The sequence below is a fragment of the Schistocerca nitens genome, chromosome 2, assembly GCF_023898315.1.
Source record: "Schistocerca nitens isolate TAMUIC-IGC-003100 chromosome 2, iqSchNite1.1, whole genome shotgun sequence".
NCBI lineage: Eukaryota > Metazoa > Arthropoda > Insecta > Orthoptera > Acrididae > Schistocerca > Schistocerca nitens.
The window spans coordinates 530521571-530539967 of NC_064615.1; the positions used below are offsets into that span (position 1 = coordinate 530521571).

At 42.1% G+C, this 18397-nt stretch overlaps 1 protein-coding gene across 1 annotated transcript in view; it reads left to right on the top strand.

Annotated features, from left to right (window-relative positions):
- The window catches only part of LOC126235137 (leucine-rich repeat-containing protein 15-like), a 273873-nt gene extending 257067 nt beyond the window's left edge, over positions 1-16806 (top strand). The window contains exons 8-9 of the mRNA XM_049943870.1: positions 2884-3430; positions 13194-16806. Of these exons, the coding sequence (XP_049799827.1) occupies positions 2884-3430; positions 13194-13459 (813 nt within the window). The 3' untranslated portion in view covers positions 13460-16806. The remainder of the gene's footprint in view (positions 1-2883; positions 3431-13193) is intronic.
- Positions 16807-18397: the final 1591 nt, after the last annotated feature.

The following is an 18397-nucleotide window of genomic DNA, read 5'->3' on the forward strand; positions in this document are numbered from 1 at the left end:
AACTGTTCAGCCAGAACGGTGTTCGTCAGTCACCGAGCCGCGACGATTTTTGAATTGCTTTACCCACTTGGAAGAATTTGCACGATTCATACAACCTTGACCATAAAATTTAGACATTCTACAGTATACATTCACTGGTTTCTCGCCTTTATCAAGTAAAAAACGAATAACAGAACGTTGCTCAAGTAATGTGGACGTTTCAAGCGGACTCACCATCTTGAGACGTATTTTCGAGGTTATAAACAGACCAATGTTGATACATCAGCTGATCAGGGCTCATCCCTGTGACACCAACTTAAAGCTTTAAAAGTACTTATTTGCCCTACTAAGAGTTTTTTCCCCAGACCAATTTGTCTGTTTAATTATTGAATGACCCTCTCTAAGTAGGCTGTTTAGGTTTTTATGTTGGTAACGTCACGTAGCGCTCTGTATGAAAATCACTGGCTGTGCTGTGTGCAGTCTGTGGCTGTTTGGCATCGTTGGAATATTCGCTATTGTAGAGTTGAGAGTTGGGCAGTTGGATGTGAACAGCGCGCGGCATTGCGCAGTTGGAGGCGAGTCGCCAGCAGTGGTGGATGTGGGGAGAGAGATGGTAGAATTTTGAGAACGGACGATCTGGACGTGTGTCCATCAGAAAGAGGAAATTTGTAATACTGTATATCATGAACTCATATATATATATATATATATATATATATATATATATATATATACGAGGCCTGTTCAGAAAGTAAGCTCCGATTGATTGCCAAATTGAAACCACAGTGAACATCAGAAATGTTTTACTTGTAACAATTAGCTACACCTTTCAGCTACTTCTCTACGTAGTCGCCGTTCTGACTTAGACTTTTGTCATAGCGTTGTACCAACTTTTCAATAGCCTCATCATAGAAGGCAGCCGCCAGTGCTTTCCGCCAATTCTCCACGCTGGCCTACACCTCGTTGTCTGTGTCAAAATGTTGTCTTCAAAGACAGCAGTTCATGTGACCAGAGATGAAACTCAGGGGGAGACAATTGCGGACTGTATTGTGGGTAATCTCACATTTCCATTTGAAAACGATGCAGGAGCATCTTCATTGCCCCTGCAGAATGCGGCTGAGAATTGTCTTGAAGAAGAACAGCACGACAGTTATGTAATGTTAGCTGCATAGCTTCAGGCGAAATTTCTCACCAGGCCCTCGTACTTGGCGGCAGACACTATTTTCTAGACATCTTTACGCACTCACTGCGAGCTCAGAAATGAGAAGAGCGACGTGATGCTAACTGGGGTTATACTAGAGACACTACCCAACACATCTGTGCAAAGCTTTATCGGATTTTCATAGTCGTTTCCATTTCGCGACCGATCGGAGCTTAATTCTGAACGCCCCTCGTGTATATATATATATATATATATATATATATATATATATATATATATATATATATATATATATATAGGGTTAGATAGAGCAGCAATCAGTCGTAGAACACGACGACAAAATATGCAATACTTCCTATAACATACTTTACGTAGCCATATCAGTTTTATAATTAATTTTAGTCCATGAGGCGTAGACTGTCACTGTTACGTGCTATAGTAATTTCAAACATCTAGCACATTACAGACACGAGAAAAAGTAAGAATTGTAATTTAAATAGTTTTACTCATAATAATTTCATGTTACTACTTAGTTATTAGCCAACATAAATAACACCATAAAATGTCGTCAAAACTGTTAACTTCAGGCACAGCTCATAGAGGGCGCCATACGCAAAACCGATGTGTTCTGTGAAACCATCATATAATTTTACGACAGTAATGGTTGAACTGTGTAAGCATTCACTTGAGCACGAACAACTGCTAGAATTCCGCACTGGTATGTAATGTTAACATTAAAAGACAACGATGTGATGGACTTATAACTTTTGTAAATCACATTGTAATATATACTCTTGTATTTGTTTTAGCATTGATAATGGCCTGACACAGGTCGAAATCTGATCTGCGTTGTGACTATAAATGTCATATTAAAGCGACTTAATTCTACGACTGATTGCTGCTCTATCTAACCCAATATAACCACAGTCGTTGCGTGCACCCACCCCACGGAGGGCAACCCGATGATATATATATATATATATATATATATATATATATATATATATATATATATATATATATATATATATGATGACTTTTGAATATTATTAAGGTAAATACATTGTTTGCTTTCTATCAAAATCTATCATTTGCTAAGTATGCCTATCAGTAGTTAGTGCCTTCAGTAGTTTGAATCTTTTATTTAGCTGGCAATATTGCCGCTCGCTGTTATTGCAATAGTTTGAGTAACGAAGATTTTTGTGAGGTAAGTGATTCATAAAAGGTATAGGTTATTGTTAGTCACTACCACTCTTTTGTAGGGATTATTGAAAGTCAGATTGCGTTGCGCTAAAAATATTGTGTGTCAGTTTATGGATGATCAGAATAAGCAAAGAGAGAAATGTCTGAGTACGTTCAGTTCTGCTCAGCTGTTTGAAAATCAAATATGGTTCAAAAGGGGCAGAGCACTATGGGACTTAACTGCTGAGGTCATCACCCCCCTAGAACTTAGAACTACTTAAACCTAACTAACCTAAGGACATCACAGACATCCATGCCAGAGGCAGGATTCGAACCTGCGACCTTAGCGTTCGCGCAGCTCAAGACTGTAGCGCTTAGAACCGCTCGGCTACTCCGGCCGGCGAAAATCAAATAACGTAAGAGGTTTATCAGCACAGTAATTCATTAATTTTTCCAACGGGATGTTTCACCTTTTATTATAGGTACAGATTTTGTACATGTATGTAAACTGTTAGTGTGTTAATATTGGTTAAAAGCACTGCGCGTACCGGTGGTTGCAGGAGCTGCCGAACCTGCAGAACCTGTCGATCGCGCACCTGCAACTGCAGTCGGTGCCCGCGGTGGTGGGCGCGCTGGCGCAGCTGCGGCGCCTGAACGCCTCGGGCAACCGGCTGACGCAGCTGCCGGCGCCGCCGCCGCTGCCCGCAGCGCTGCTGGAGCTGGACGTGTCGCACAACCTGCTGCGGGGCGTGCACGAGGGCGCGGTGGCGCGGCTGCTGCAGCTGCGCCGGCTGCGCGCCCGCGGCAACCCCTGGGTGTGCGACGCGTGCCACGCGCCCGCGCTGCTGCGCCTGCAGGCGCCGGCCGACGGCCCGCTGGCCGAGGGCGGCGCGGGCCAGTGCGCCGCCCCCGCCGCCCTGCGCGGCCGCCGCTTGACGGAGGTGGCGCGTCTCCATGCGCTGCCGCCCTGCGCCGCAGACGCCGACTACGACGGCGGCGGCGTCCCCGACGTGACCGGCGCGGGCTCTGCCGGCGTGCTGCTCGGTGACGAGTCGCGGCTCGGCTTCATCGCCGTCGGCGGCGCCGTGCTGCTGCTGCTCCTCACGGGTACGTCACTACCCTCACTTACCAGTCCCCACTCCAACGAAAGATATATACAAATGTCTTTATCAGGGGTACACACTAAGTAGAGCGTGGGAGAGGGCTTTGGATGTTGTTGTTGTTGTTGTGGTCTTCAGTCCTGAGACTGGTTTGATGCAGCTCTCCATGCTACTCTATCCTGTGCAAGCTTCTTCATCTCCCAGTACCTACTGCAACCTACATTCTTCTGAATCTGCTTAGTGTATTCATCTCTTGGTCTCCCTCTACGATTTTTACCCTCCACGCTGCCCTCCAGTACTAAATTGGTGATCCCTTGTTGCCGCAGAATATGTCAAACCAACCGATCCCTTCTTCTATTCAAGTTGTGCAGCAAACTCCTCTTCTCCCCAATTCTACTCAATACCACATCATTAGTTATGTGAGCTACCCATCTAATCTTCAGCATTCTTCCTTAGCAGCACATTTCAAAAGCTTCTATTCTCTTCTTGTCTAAACTATTTATCGTCCATGTTTCACTTCCATACATGGCTACACTCCATACAAATACTTTCAGAAACGACTTCGTGACACTTAAATCTATACTCGATGTTAACAAATTTCTCTTCTTCAGAAACGCTTCCTTGCCATTGCCAATATACATTTTATATCCTTTCTACTTCGACCATCATCAGGTATTTTGCTCCCCAAATAGCAAAACTCCTTTACTACTTTAAGTGTCTCATTTCCTAATCTAATTCCCGCAGCATCACCCGACTTAATTCCACTAAATTCCATTATCCTCCTTTTGCTTTTGTTGATGTTCATCTTATATCCTCCTTTCAAGACACTATTCATTCCGTTCAACTGCTCTTCTCAGTCCTTTGCTGTCTCTGACAAAATTACAATGTCATCGGCGAACCTCAAAGTTTTATTTCTTCTCCATGGATTTTAATACCTACTCCGAATTTTTCTTTTGTTTCCTTTACTGCTTGCTCAGTATACAGATTGAATAACATCGGGTAGAGGCTACAACCCTGTCTCAGTCCCTTCCCAACAACTGCTTCCCTCACATGCCCTCGACTCTTATAACTGCGATCTGGTTTCTGTACAAATTGTAAATAGCCTTTCGCTCCCTGTAATTTACCCCAGCCACCTTCAGAATTTGAGAGAGAGTATTCCAGTCAACATTGTCAAAAGCTTTCTGTAAATCTAAAAATGCTAGAAATGTAGGTTTGCCTTTCCTTAATCTAGCTTCTAAGATAAGTCGTAGGGTCAGTATTGCCTCATGTGTTCCAATATTTCTACGGAATCCAAACTGATCTTCCCCGAGGTCGACTTCTACCAGTTTTTAAAGGGCTTTGGACATGGAAAGAAAACAAAGACGAATTCCAGACACTTGTAGCGAAGTGAGACCGGGAGTTCCAAACGTAATTCCATCACTGGTCCCGCGGCGGTCAAGAGCTGCTGCTAGCTGCAGAACTCCTATTCCAGGTATGCGCCCCTTCGGCCTTCTATGACTGGTGCCAGGTGCTGCAGTCGTGCCCAAATAAGCGATAAAGAGTGGCAGGCCCAGCAGTTAGGGGTCTTTTACTTCTGACAGTGGTGGCGGAGACTGCCATCGAAGGTTTGACTGTTTTATTTGAAATGACGTGGCTTGTAATCCGAGAAGATTTTAGCTTCCAGTTCAAAAAACGTTCAAATGTGTATGAAATCTTATGGGACTTAACTGCTAAGGTCATCATTCCCTAAGGACAAACACACACACACACACACACACACACACACACACACACACCCATGCCCGATGGAGGACTCGAACCTCCGCCGGGACCAGCCGCACAGTCCATAACTGCAGCGCCTTAGACATTTAGCGTCCTGAAATCAACGTTTAACAAATGCTCTTTTATGACAGGATACATTGTCATGCTGATATAAATAATTATCGTCTCTGAAACTTTCCTCTATATTACGCATTACATAATGTGATAAATGTGTTAATTTCCTTCCGCATTCAGCGGCTTATCAAGCGCAGTAGGGGACAACAAAAAAAATGGTTCAAATGGCTCTGAGCACTATGAGACTTAACATCTGTGGTCATCAGTCCCCTAGAACTTAGAACTACTTAAACATAACTAATCTAAAGAAATCACACACATCCATGCCCGAGGCAGGATTCAAACCTGCTACCGTAGCGGTCACGCAGTTGTAGACTGAAGCGCCTAGAACCGCACGGCCACACAGGCCTGTTACGGGACAACACCCTAACTGCAAGAAACCCCTGTATCGTAACACCAGTTTCTCTGTACGTCACTGACGGTACACGATGGCAGGTAACATTCTCCAGGCATTAGCTAAACGCTACCCTTTCTATCACACTGCAACTGTGTACAGCTTCATTACTCGCATTGCATTCCGAATGACTAGTTTCCAGTCATCCACTGCCCAGTGGCGTCACTCTTTACACCATACGAAGTAATGATTTTACTTTTGTGTGGAGCCGCAGTCATGTTAAACATTTTGAAACGTATAACCGCCACTTGACTGTACAACAGGTTTTGTTCCACAATCTACACAACTGGCCATTAAAATCGCTACACCAAGAAAAAATACAGATGATAAACGGGTATTCATTGGACAAATATATTATACTAGAACTGATATGTGATTACATTTTCACGCAATTTGGGTGGTTAGATCCTGAAAAATCAGTACCCAGAACAACCACCTCTGGCCGTAGTAACGGCCTCGATACGCCTGGACATTGAGTCAAACAGAACTTGGATGGCGCGTACAGGTACAGCTGCCCATGCAGCTTCAACAATGTACCACAGTTCGTCAAGAGTAGTGACTGGAGTATTGTGACGAGCCAGTTGCTCGGCCACCATTTTCAAATGGTGAATGATCTGGAGAATGTGCTGGCCAGGGTAGCAGTCGAACATTTTCTGTATCCAGAAAGGCCCGTACAGGACCTGCAACATGCGGTCGTGCATTATCCTGCTGAAATGTAGGATTTCGCAGGAAGCGAATGAAGTCTAGAGCCACGGGTCGTAACACATCTGAAATGTAACGTGCACTGTTCAAAGTGCCGTCAATGGGAACAAGAGGTGACCGAGGCGTATAACCAATGGCACCCCATACCATCAAGCTGGGCGATACGCCAGTATGGCGAAGACAAATACACGCTTCCAATGTGTGTTCACCGCGATGTCGCCAAACACGGATGCGACCATCATGAAGCTGTAAACAGAACCTGTATTCATCCGAGAAAATGACGACTTGCCATTCGTGCACCCAGGTTCGTCGTTGACTACACAATCACAGGCGCTCCTGTCTGTGATGCAGCGTCAAGGGTAACTGCAGCCATGGTCTCAGAGCTGATAGTCCATGCTGCTGCAAACGTCGTCGAACTGTTGACTCAGGGAAATGGAAACGGAAATGGCGTGTGACGAGGGCCTCCCGTCGGGTAGACCACTCGCCTGGTGCAAGTCTTTCGATTTGACGCAACTTCGGCGACATGCGCGTCGATGGGGATGAAATGATGATGATTAGGACAACACAACACCCAGTCCCTGAGCGGAGAAAATCTCCGACCCAGCCGGGAATCTAACCCGGGCACGTTGGATTGACAGTCTGTCGCGCTGACCACTCAGCTACCGGGGGCGGACATTGACTCAGGGATCGAGACGTGGGTGCACGATCCGTTACAGCCATGCGGATAAGATGACTGTCATCTCGACTGCTGGTGATACGAGGCCGTTGGGATCCAGCACGGCGTTCCGTATTACCTTCCTGAACCCACCGATTCCATATGCTGATAACAGTCATTGGATCTCGACCAACGGAGTAGCAATGTCGCTATACGATAAACTACAATCGCAGTAGTGTACAATCCGACCTTTCTCAAAGTCAGAAACGTGATGGTACGCATTTCTCCACCTTACACGAGGCATCACAATTAAGTTTCACCAGGCAACGCCAGTCAACTGCTGTTTGTGTATGAGAAATCGGTTGGAAACTTTCCTCATGTCAGGACGTTGTAGGTGTCGCCACCGTTGCCACCCTTGTGTGGAATCTCTGAAAAGCTAATCATTTGCATATCACAGCATCATCTTCCTCTCGGTTATATTTCCCGTCTGTAGCACGTCATTTTCGTGGTGTAGCAATTTTAATGGCCAGTAGTGTACATTTCGAACTTAGGACATTATCAACTGCTGCAGGTATTAAAAGTTATTGTACGTGGGTAGAACATACATCGTGAAAACGTATATCTTCGCTTAGATAAACACATTTTGCAAGAAGGAAGTGTGAGAACATTTGTGTAATAGGCTAATTTACTGGCAATCAGCGTATTACACTAAAATCTCACTCTTACTTTTGACAAAATTTTTGTGTATAACCGAAGGTACATGTTTCCATTTATGTTCTGTGCAAGTCTAAAGGTTTTGAATACTTTTAACAATTCGGCAATGTGGAATGAAAACTGTTGTACAGTCAAATGGCGGTTATACGTTTCAAAAACTATCTCAAATGTTGCTTACCATTGACTACAGACAAGTGTGGCGCAATAGGAGCTGATCGACCGATTGTTTCTAAGTCCTTAAATACAGGCAGTGTATTAGATTGACTGCTGATAGCTCTTTGGAACTCCCGACTGATGCCTTCCGCTGATTTCACGGGACTTCTTGCAGCCACCCTTTTGAAGTGCACGACGTGAATGTTCCTTCAAAGTTCCAGTTCAGATTCACGTCACCAAAAGTCGACGGCGCCAGCTTTAGGAGCTTTGAGATGCCCCTGATGGATCTGTCACTCAGGTGACCTCCAGTGACTAGTCCACACTGAAAATTACCGAGCTCTCTTGGCCTGCCCTATCTGGTGGTACTACTCTTCCACCGACAACATAATACCCCCTTCCGCCTCACTTGACATCTAGTAGCCAAATCGACATTACATAGAGCTGACCGGATACTTCTGATGACATAGAGTACAGACGCTAGTCATCAAGTATAATGATGATCGCGGAAAAAGTCCCTTTTGTGGTGTGACGGAACGATGCATATTTCGTTGACATGTTTTATACCTTTTCGTGATGTGGGTTGTGCATATACGTCATAACTAAACTGTTGTTGGATTATTATCACACATCTGAAGATGGCATTAATATTTTGATACTGGTAAATTGAAGGTTTTTAGTAATTACGCCATCTTAACATAATAAATTGATATTCTGATTGCTTCTATCAGACTAGATTTACTTACAACACTTACCCAGTCCCGTCCTCTTATGAGTCAACGTCAGAATTAAAAAAAAAAAAAAAACAAAAAAAAGAAAAAAAAAACGCAGAAGAGACGAAAGTCAGAATTACCATTGAATACCAGAAACTGAAGGGTTAAACCTAAAGAGAAATATTTAAAATATATCCTGCATTTCCTTATAAAAGTAACACGTGAGACGGTTGCTTAGCGCCTATCTCGGTCATTTGATGTCAACTGCCGTTCGTGCTCAAGCGAAACAAAGAATCCATGTTTGTAGCGGTCGCGTGAGCATTTTTGGCTTAAATAGAACGCTATTTTTGGAATATAGAAGTATATTAAACGGCAGTTTAGGCTATTTTGAGAAACTAAGGCAAATGATTACTGGCACTACAGGGTCCATTGGTTGGGTAAAATAACTGAGTGATTTTGTTAACTACTGTAATTAGGGTAGATATAGAGTTACAGATACCAGGGAAACTTAGTATAAGTAAAAGTGTGAATGTTAAAATAAAAGATACATTTATTTTGCCACAAAAGGACCGTAAAACGTAGAATAAGTGTGTCTGTAATAGTCGTGTGTTTTTTTACTTATGTTTCGTTTCCCTGATTTTTGTAATTTTGCTTCCATCATGGTTACAAAAGTGAACAGATATGTAGATTTCGTTTTATCAGACTAATGGACCGCGCTGTGAAGCAAATAGATTTTTCTTTTTTATTACTGCTAAGTATGTTTAGAAACATGACAAGTAATCATTACGTCGTAGTTTTCTAAACACAGGTTTGTTATTCAGTTCTACTTTCCGGAAGTGTTTATTTAATATGCTCAAGCTATCTTATCCAACTGTTCCATTTTAAAGGAACGATGGATGAGTAGGCACGGCAGCTGATGTCATCTGACAAGGATGGTTACCAGGTGACTGTTCGATAGGTTTCATTTGTAACAGTATACTGCGTATATTTTTATTTTTCTCTGTATCTTTCACTTTCTTGAGTTCTAATGTTTAACAGAAAAGTTCTGTATTATTCATTCTGTACATTTAAGTTGAGATGGTGACTCTTAAGAGTGGGATAAAAAATTATTTTCAAAAATATGCAGCTTGCTCCAATTTCATAATGTCCAATTTTACTGTAAAAAGCTGACAGAGGGTATACAGGGTGTTACAAAAAGGTACGGCCAAACTTTCAGGAAACATTCCTCACACACAAAGAAAGAAAATTTGTTATGTGGACATATGTCCGGAAACGCTTACTTTCCATGTTAGAGCTCATTTTATTACTTCTCTTCAAATCACATTAATCATGGAATGGAAACACACAGCAACAGAACGTACAAGCGTGACTTCAAACTATTACAGGAAATGTTCAAAATGTCCTCCGTTAGCGAGGATACATGCATCCACCCTCCGTCGCATGGAATCCCTGATGCGCTCATGCAGCCCTGGAGAATGGCGTATTGTATCACAGCCATCCACAATACGAGCACGAAGAGTCTCTACATTTGGTACCGGGGTTGCGTAGACAAGCGCTTTCAAATGCCCCCATAAATGAAAGTCAAGAGGGTTGAGCTCAAGAGAGCGCGGAGGCCATGGAATTGGTCCGCCTCTACCAATCCATCGGTCACCGAATCTGTTGTTGAGAAGCGTACGAACACTTCGACTGAAATGTGCAGGAGCTCCATCGTGCATGAACCACATGTTGTGTCGTACTTGCAAAGGCACATGTTCTATCAGCACTGGTAGAGTATCCCGTATGAAATCGATAACGTGCTCCACTGAGCGTAGGTGGAAGAACATGGGGCCCAATCAAGACGTCACCAACAATGCCTGCCCAAACGTTCACATAAAATCTGTGTTGATGACGTGATTGCACAATTGCCTGCGGATTCTCGTCAGCCCACACATGTTGATGTGAAAATTTACAATTTGATCACGTTGGAATGAAGCCTAATCCGTAAAGAGAGCATTTGCACTGAAATGAGGATTGACACATTGTTGGATGAACCATTCGCAGAAGTATACCCGTGGAGGCCAATCAGCTGCTGATAGTGCCTGCACACGCTGTACATGGTACGGAAACAACTGGTTCTCCCGTAGCACTCTCCATACAGTGACGTGGTCAACGTTACCTTGTACAGCAGCAACTTCTCTGACGCTAACATTAGGGTTATCGTCAACTGCACGAAGAATTGCCTCGTCCATTGCAGGTGTCCTCGACGTTCTAGGTCTTCCCCAGTCGCGAGTCATATGCTGGAATGTTCCGTGCTCCCTAAGACGCCGATAAATTGCTTCGAACGTCTTCCTGCCGGGACACCTTCGATCTGGAAATCTGTCTCGATACAAACGTACCGCGCTACGGCTATTGCCCCGTGCTAATCCATACATCAAATGGGCATCTGCCAACTCCGCATTTGTAAACATTGCACTGACTGAAAAACCACGTTCGTTATGAACACTAACCTGTTGATGCAACGTACTGATGTGCTTGATGCTAATAATGTAGAGCAATGAGTCGCATGTCAACACAAGCACGGAAGTCAACATTACCATCCTTCAATTGGGCCAACTGGCGGTGAATCGAGGAAGTACAGTACATACTGACGAAACTAAAATGACCTCTAACATGGAAATTAAGCGTTTCCGGACACATGTCCACATAACATCTTTTCTTTATTTGTGTTTGAGGAATGTTTCCTGAAAGTTTGGCTGTACCTTTTTGTAACACGCTGTAGATTAGTCCATTGTGTCTCTCTGACCACCTCCTCTTTCCTCCCCTCTCTATTCATCTTCTCCACGTCCTCTCTCGGTCCATCACCTCCACCCTCCACTCCATGACCGTCTGCTCCTATCTCCCTCTCTGTCCATCTGCTCCTCCGCCCCTCTGCTCATCTACTCTTCCCTTCTCTGTCTATCAGCTCCTTCTCCCTCTTTCCATCGTCTCCTTCACCCCTATTTCCTCCTCTTCACTATCTTCGTCTATCTGCTACTCACCACAAAGTCATCTCCTGCTCCCTGTACTGCTGTCCATCTCCTCCTTTCCCCTTCGGATGTTCATCTCCTCCTCCCTCCTTTCTCTGTCAATCTCCTTCTCTTTCCTTTCTCTGTCCATGTCCTCCTCTCCCGTCTGCCCACCTCCTTCTCTTTCTCTGTCCTTTAACTGTTGCTCCTTTCTCTTACAACTCTTCCTCACATCCCTCTCTTCCCACCTCTTCCTATTATTGTCTCCTCATCTCCCTCCCCCCTTTCTGTCCATCTCGTCCTCCTTCCTATCTGTGCTGATCTCCTCCTCCTCCCCCTTCTCTGTGTGTCCATTTCCACCTCCGCCTTTATTTCTCCAAATTGTCACCGCCTCCCCAACAGAAAGTTCTCGTTCTTACGGCGACAGTGAGATAGGAAGTAATATGTGTAACAAATTTGCTTAAATCGATCCAGGCTTTTTACCCATGACTTTGTCCACATGCGTACGAGTCCCATACATTTTACGTATACCTAACGTACAATATACACGTATTTCACCTGTATCTCTACCAATGTCGCCATTCGTGTGGTGAATGCTTATGACCTCATATCACCTGAACCATGAATCATACAGTGCCATATTTTGCAGCCAGATCCAGCGATATGTGTCGATACTGTCTGCGAAATATATTGTGGATACAATTACTAGTAAACAAGTAGTAAATTAAAACCTCCTGCAAAAACAGACATAATGTCTGATGGGATAGCAGCAATCAGTGATTGTATAATGTTACTTATAACGCGTCTTGATTGCAAAATTTTTTATTCATATGACCGGTTTCGGTTCATGCAGAACTATCTTCAGATCTGATATTTCAGTTACAGGAGTAACCCGTCAAAATCCAGCAATTTTCACATGCTGCGTCACATCAAGTGAAAACTGCTGGATTTGGACGGGTTACTCCTGTAACTGAAATATCAGATCTGAAGATGGTTCTGAATGAACCGGAACCGGTCATATGAGTAAAGAATTTTGCAATCAAGACGGATTATAAGTAACATTATAAAACCTCCTGCTTAATGCGGCAGTTGTGCTGCATAAACAGCGAAAAAGTAGTTAGTGATAAGCTTTGTTTCTTTCATCAGTTCGGGGAAGGTGTCAACGATAAAAAGTTTTTAAACGGTTGAAATTATGTGTAAGGGTTGCTGCATTCAACTAAGTGCTCACATCTCACATACTGCTTGAGTAAAATATGGGTATTCGCGCATCGTCAGCTACACCGCTTTTCCATCCCTGTCGCTTTGTTAGGTATAGGGGTTCCTAGTTCCACAGCGATTCTTTCCAGACAATAAGTAATAACTGCACCAAGTTCGGTTGAATCGGTCCAGTGGTTTAGGAGATGTGAATGATGCAGACATACAGGGATTCTTACATACGTACAATCTTACATACTTTCTTGTAATATGTACGGATTATTTGAGTTACATGTAAGCCCCTGGTATTTCTCCTACAGAGCTCGACCGCTCCACGTCGTCGTCTGGATGTTAAACACTTATTTTTCCTTTTATCTGGTCTGTCGCAGGAGCGGTGCTGCTGGCGGGCCTGGCGTACACACGTCACCACGCGGCCCACTACTATACCCGAGAGGAGCGGCGCGCGGCGGCTGCGGCGGCCGCCGGCATCACCGACGCCGACGACGTCTTCGAGAACCCGGCGGCGCTGCACTCCAACGGCGACGTCAAGTGCGCCCTGGTCGCCGCAGAGAAGCCGCTCGCCTCGGTCGCGACCATCAGTAAGGAAGCTGCCGCCGCAGCCGCAGCGGCCGGCATGCGCAACGGCACCGCCTGAGCGGTGCGCTTCAGCGACGTCCTGGAGACGCGCTGCTAGGCGGCCGCGCGAACAGTGCATCCTGGCGCGGTCGCCACGCACAGTGGTCAGTGTTCTGTGCCCATAAACAGTGCGCCTCTTACTGAGATCGTGGACTAAGCGCCATGTCACACACACACTACGTATCTACTTGCTGGCGCTACGTCCGGTGAAGTGAAATGAGTGGTCGTAGTGCTCGCCACCACCACTCGTACCTGTGGAATGCAGCTGCTTTCGCCAGTGAAGTGCTAAAACCATAGCGGTTCTGCGTCATATATCGCGTGAATATTCGATCAAGTACTAGACTGATGATGCTTACAACAAAACCACTGAAAAGCGCTGTATGCAGACTGTTTGTATAGGTATATACAATACTCAATCCGTTTCAAAATGACATATTAAAACTCAGCAACCACAGAAGCAACGGATAATGACGTATCAGAGAAGAAATACCATCGTTACAACTAAACGACAACAGAAGCTATTCTGCGATGGAGGTGATGTGTGTCTGATGCCTGAAACGCGTCTGTACCATAAGCTACTTTGTTGATGTTAATTCTCAAATCTTAGAAAATTTTTGCAAGGTAAGGTAGATGTTTCGTTTCTGTGCAGCAATGCAGTGTTGGACCAAACTAAATGAAATGTTCGCAACATAGTCACAGTTTTAGTTAAAATCTACTCTGTATACTAGCTGATTCATTTGAATAGCACTTAGATGTACTTCTATCAGTATTGATACAATTCTACTACAAATTAATCAAACTTTTTTGACGAGTGCACCAACAAATACCGGTGATGGCTGTTCCATTCTGGGTGTTTTTTATTTGAAGATAAGTTTCTACTGCACGAACTGACTAATTGTAGTGTGTTAGAGAAACATCTACGGGCTCTCCAAAGCTCATGATATCACTACAGGAAATATAGTAACTATAGTAACTATATCTAAAGAGAGTTCGAATTACACTGGCCTCTCACAGGCAATTTAATGGTTCAACTCCTCTTTGGGTCCATTAAATCACTATCTAACTTGGAAAATACTTTCACACCTCTACGGGACCAGCATCTCAAATGCGTAGCGGAGAGCGTTTGCGTTAACAACAGCAGCTGGATATGAACTGATAGGAGACAGATTTAGTCGATTGTACACTTTTGATTAGTATCGCATCAAAATAAAATGTCAGTTATAATGCTGAAATAACGACTATCTGAAACTCTTATCTGTATTGATTCATCAAAGGAAGCAAGTTCCGCAGTATCATGGGTGAACCTAAACAGATCTTCGAAGAGATATAATTCGAGTCAGCCTGCGCCATGATAAAGTGTGAATCGTTTATTATAACATTGCTGCTGAGAAACAGTTGTTCGGGCTGGATCGTCAAACTGTCATATAGTGTCAGCTTTCCACATTCAATCAGCTAACACACATTTCGTGTAACGTAATTTCAATCCACCCATTTAATTATTAACAACACATATTTGCTACAGGATCCTGTATTAATGGGATTTCAGGTTTCACCAATTTGCTTTAAATCAGTGTATTTTTTTCTCTTTTAACATAAGTAAGATTTCTCTCAATTAATATTGAGTTTTTAAATTTTATGACCAAGGGAGGCTTTGGACTAAACCCTTTTGAGGGGAGAAAAATATTTCTGTTCTATATCAATATAAAACATTGATTGCACTTCACTTTTTTTCAATATTGTTATTCGATATCTGTAACCAACATCGCTAATTTTCTAGACAAGCATACAGTTTTTGTGGTATCCTTAACCAACATCGCTAATTTTATAGACAAGCATACAATTTCTGTGGTAATCAGAACCTCTTGGATTTTACAGTAGCATTTTTACTGCTTCCAGGGTGTCAAACTGTTCATGGTAGCACCTGGCATCAGTAGGCTTCAAATGGCAGTTGGTCTTTCATAAGTAACAGTTTAATGCCTGTCTACCAAACAACAATCTGCATTGCCTAGATAATTTATTGTTCAATGCTGCAATTCTTTTCCTAATAGTAATTGTGGATAAATATTAAGCTCTTTTTCTGTGATGGAGTTTCAGATCATGACGATGTTTGGCATGAGAAAAATAATGGTTACATTTAATCTAATGATTTCCATAATCAGTTTCACCCTTAAGCTACTGTTCTGAAAACTGTTCATTCTTTGGTAGTTAAACTCGAATCAACTGTTGGCAATGTTCCTTACTGGTACTGGTTTAGGAGAAATTTGTGGCAGGATGAAACACTAACCTAACTAGCAATATAAAAGACATACAGGAAGAATTTTAGTTACTAGAGTAATGGAACAGTGCTGAGTTGTTGGAAGTCAAGAACAATAACAACTTTTATGGATTTGATTGTGAAGAAACATGAACGAGCGCGGTGAAAGAACGTAGTTTACCTTGAACAGACATGTTTATAACAAATCAGAAAATGTTGAATTTTCAAGTATTTTCTTCATGGAATGTGTACTGAAAGCGTAGAGCTGGAGGTGAAGTTTTATTACTTGTTGTTCGTTGAGCATAAATTTATCTTTGTATGAATGATATCACTGTCATATAACCAGTACAAGACTATCCATTCGCAAAGGAAGTGAACTCTTTCGATGATTACATTTTTGGGCTTGCATGATTTGAGGGAGTAAGTAGTTACAGACTGTGTGTAAGTTGGTATACTACAATTTATATATATTTTTGTAAAAACTGTTTTGTAACACAAATGAAGAAATGACTGTAAACAAAAGTGTAATATCATTATTAAATATTTTGCAAATATTCATAACTATTAAATCATGAAACATTTTAAAACGTTATTGGGAATTTTTGTGTAGTTTATTGAGGCACTTGGAGCCACCAGGGTGAATTTTCGGCATTCTTGTTGTGATTAACTCTCAAATAGTTATCAAGAGTTATGTGCTTATTTTTAATTAGAAATCAGTAATTTTGTACCAAATTAATATCAGAACTATGAGCACTCTACATAACATAGTGTCCCTAACCCTCTTGGCACTCATGAAAGAAATATGCCCACATATTTTGCAACCCCAAGAAAAGCATGATATTTCCTAAAGAAGATATAAGTTACAGATAAATTCTATATACAGTCACAGTAATCAAATATATTTTAAACTAATGTAGTGTGCAACAGTGAAGACATTATTTTACTACCAAATAGATGTAAGTATGTAAATATATGCGTGTGTGTGTATTTATTATTAGTAAGTCCTGAAAAGAAATATTTTATTACACGAAAATGCCATGTGTTTAACATTCTTTTGATCTTATTAAAATTGTTAAGAAATTCATATTTTATGACCATGAACCAATTTGTTGGAAAATCATCTAAATTGTTTAACATTGAAAACTGATTGTCAGAACTCTCACTGTGATTTTTGTTTGGAAATAAAAATACACTGGAGCATCCCTAAAGTATTGTGTACTATTTTCTTGTTCACACAAGACGAAGACATTCATTTCATCAACATAAGTGAATGAGCGAATTGTGTAATATATGCTGTTGGGACAATGGACTGTAAAGGTTTTCTATTTCAGTGATATGTCTTAACGAATGTGTGTAAGTCTGAATATATATATATATATATATATATATATATATATATATATATATATATATATATATATATATTTGTGTGTGTGTGTGTGTGTGTGTGTGTGTATCAAGACTGATTTCAGAATTTCACTGTCATCTTGAAGCTTTTCAACATGTGACACTTCTATTGAATATTTAATTCCACTTTGTGGTGGTTGGCATCTGTGGCTCTTTAGGTTAAATTGGGATGACCAAATTAAATGTTTATTAATTCAGAATTTATTTAGTACATGTATTTAGTGTGACTACAGCACTTTTAAAATAGGTAGGATGAAATGTGCTACCTGCAGCGATGTGATGTACATGAATTACAACTCCCTTTGTTTGTTCTTGAATTATTATTTCCATGGTTGAATTTTATCCCAGTTAACTACTACTACTAACACTACTACCACTACTACTACAAGAAGAAAGCCACTGATACGCTGCTCTTACAGTCACATTCTTAAAAAAATCGTACTGAACAAACTTATTGCACATTTTATTTACAGTCTCAGGGCCAAATTTACTGAAAGTTAAATCAGTGTAGGTGTGATGAAGCAAATTTAGGCATGAATCGGCCAGCAACAGACTTCCATTGGAATACGCAATGCAATTAGTTATTGATGACGGGTGGTCATTGGGATATCATCGGAAACTCAGCTTCTGCACCTAGTTACCGAGAAGCGACAGTTCTGCGGGATATCTTAAACCACCATCTCAAAACACAGCTACCTGCTTTGTGTAGTTGTTAGTCCTCCCAACAAGCTTCCTTCCACTCTCGTATTTCGCACCTCCCATGCATCGTAGTGTTTAGAATTACATTTCACATAACTATCTATGATACCCTCGTCTCCTGCACACGCCATACAACAGCAGAATCTTCTCATCTGGCTATGAGCTACTAGAAAATTCAACTACGTCGCACAGTGAATCCAAAAGTATTAGCTCTTAACCTCGCGTGCTGCTCATTAACAGATGGTCTCCAGCGCTGCAAGATTTCCCATAGTATAAGTAGAAACTTTCGCAAATTTCTTTCTTTCTTTCTTGCTTTCTTTCGGCTTTTATAAGAACATATTCGCTGCCGTTTGATCTATTCCCAACTTTCGCTGGTGTTATCATCGTCGGATGTAGTTTTCTCCTGCATTGTCTAAGAAATCTTTCTTCCACCTCTCTTTTGGTTCGTCTACAGAGTGTTTCTATAATGCAGTACTAACTTTCAGTAGTTATGAAGATGAGCAGACAATCAAGTTACTAAACAATTTAACTCAACTGTTAATTTATTAAAGATAAAATACTTCTGGGTAACAAAAAAGTAATACAACTTCGTCATAT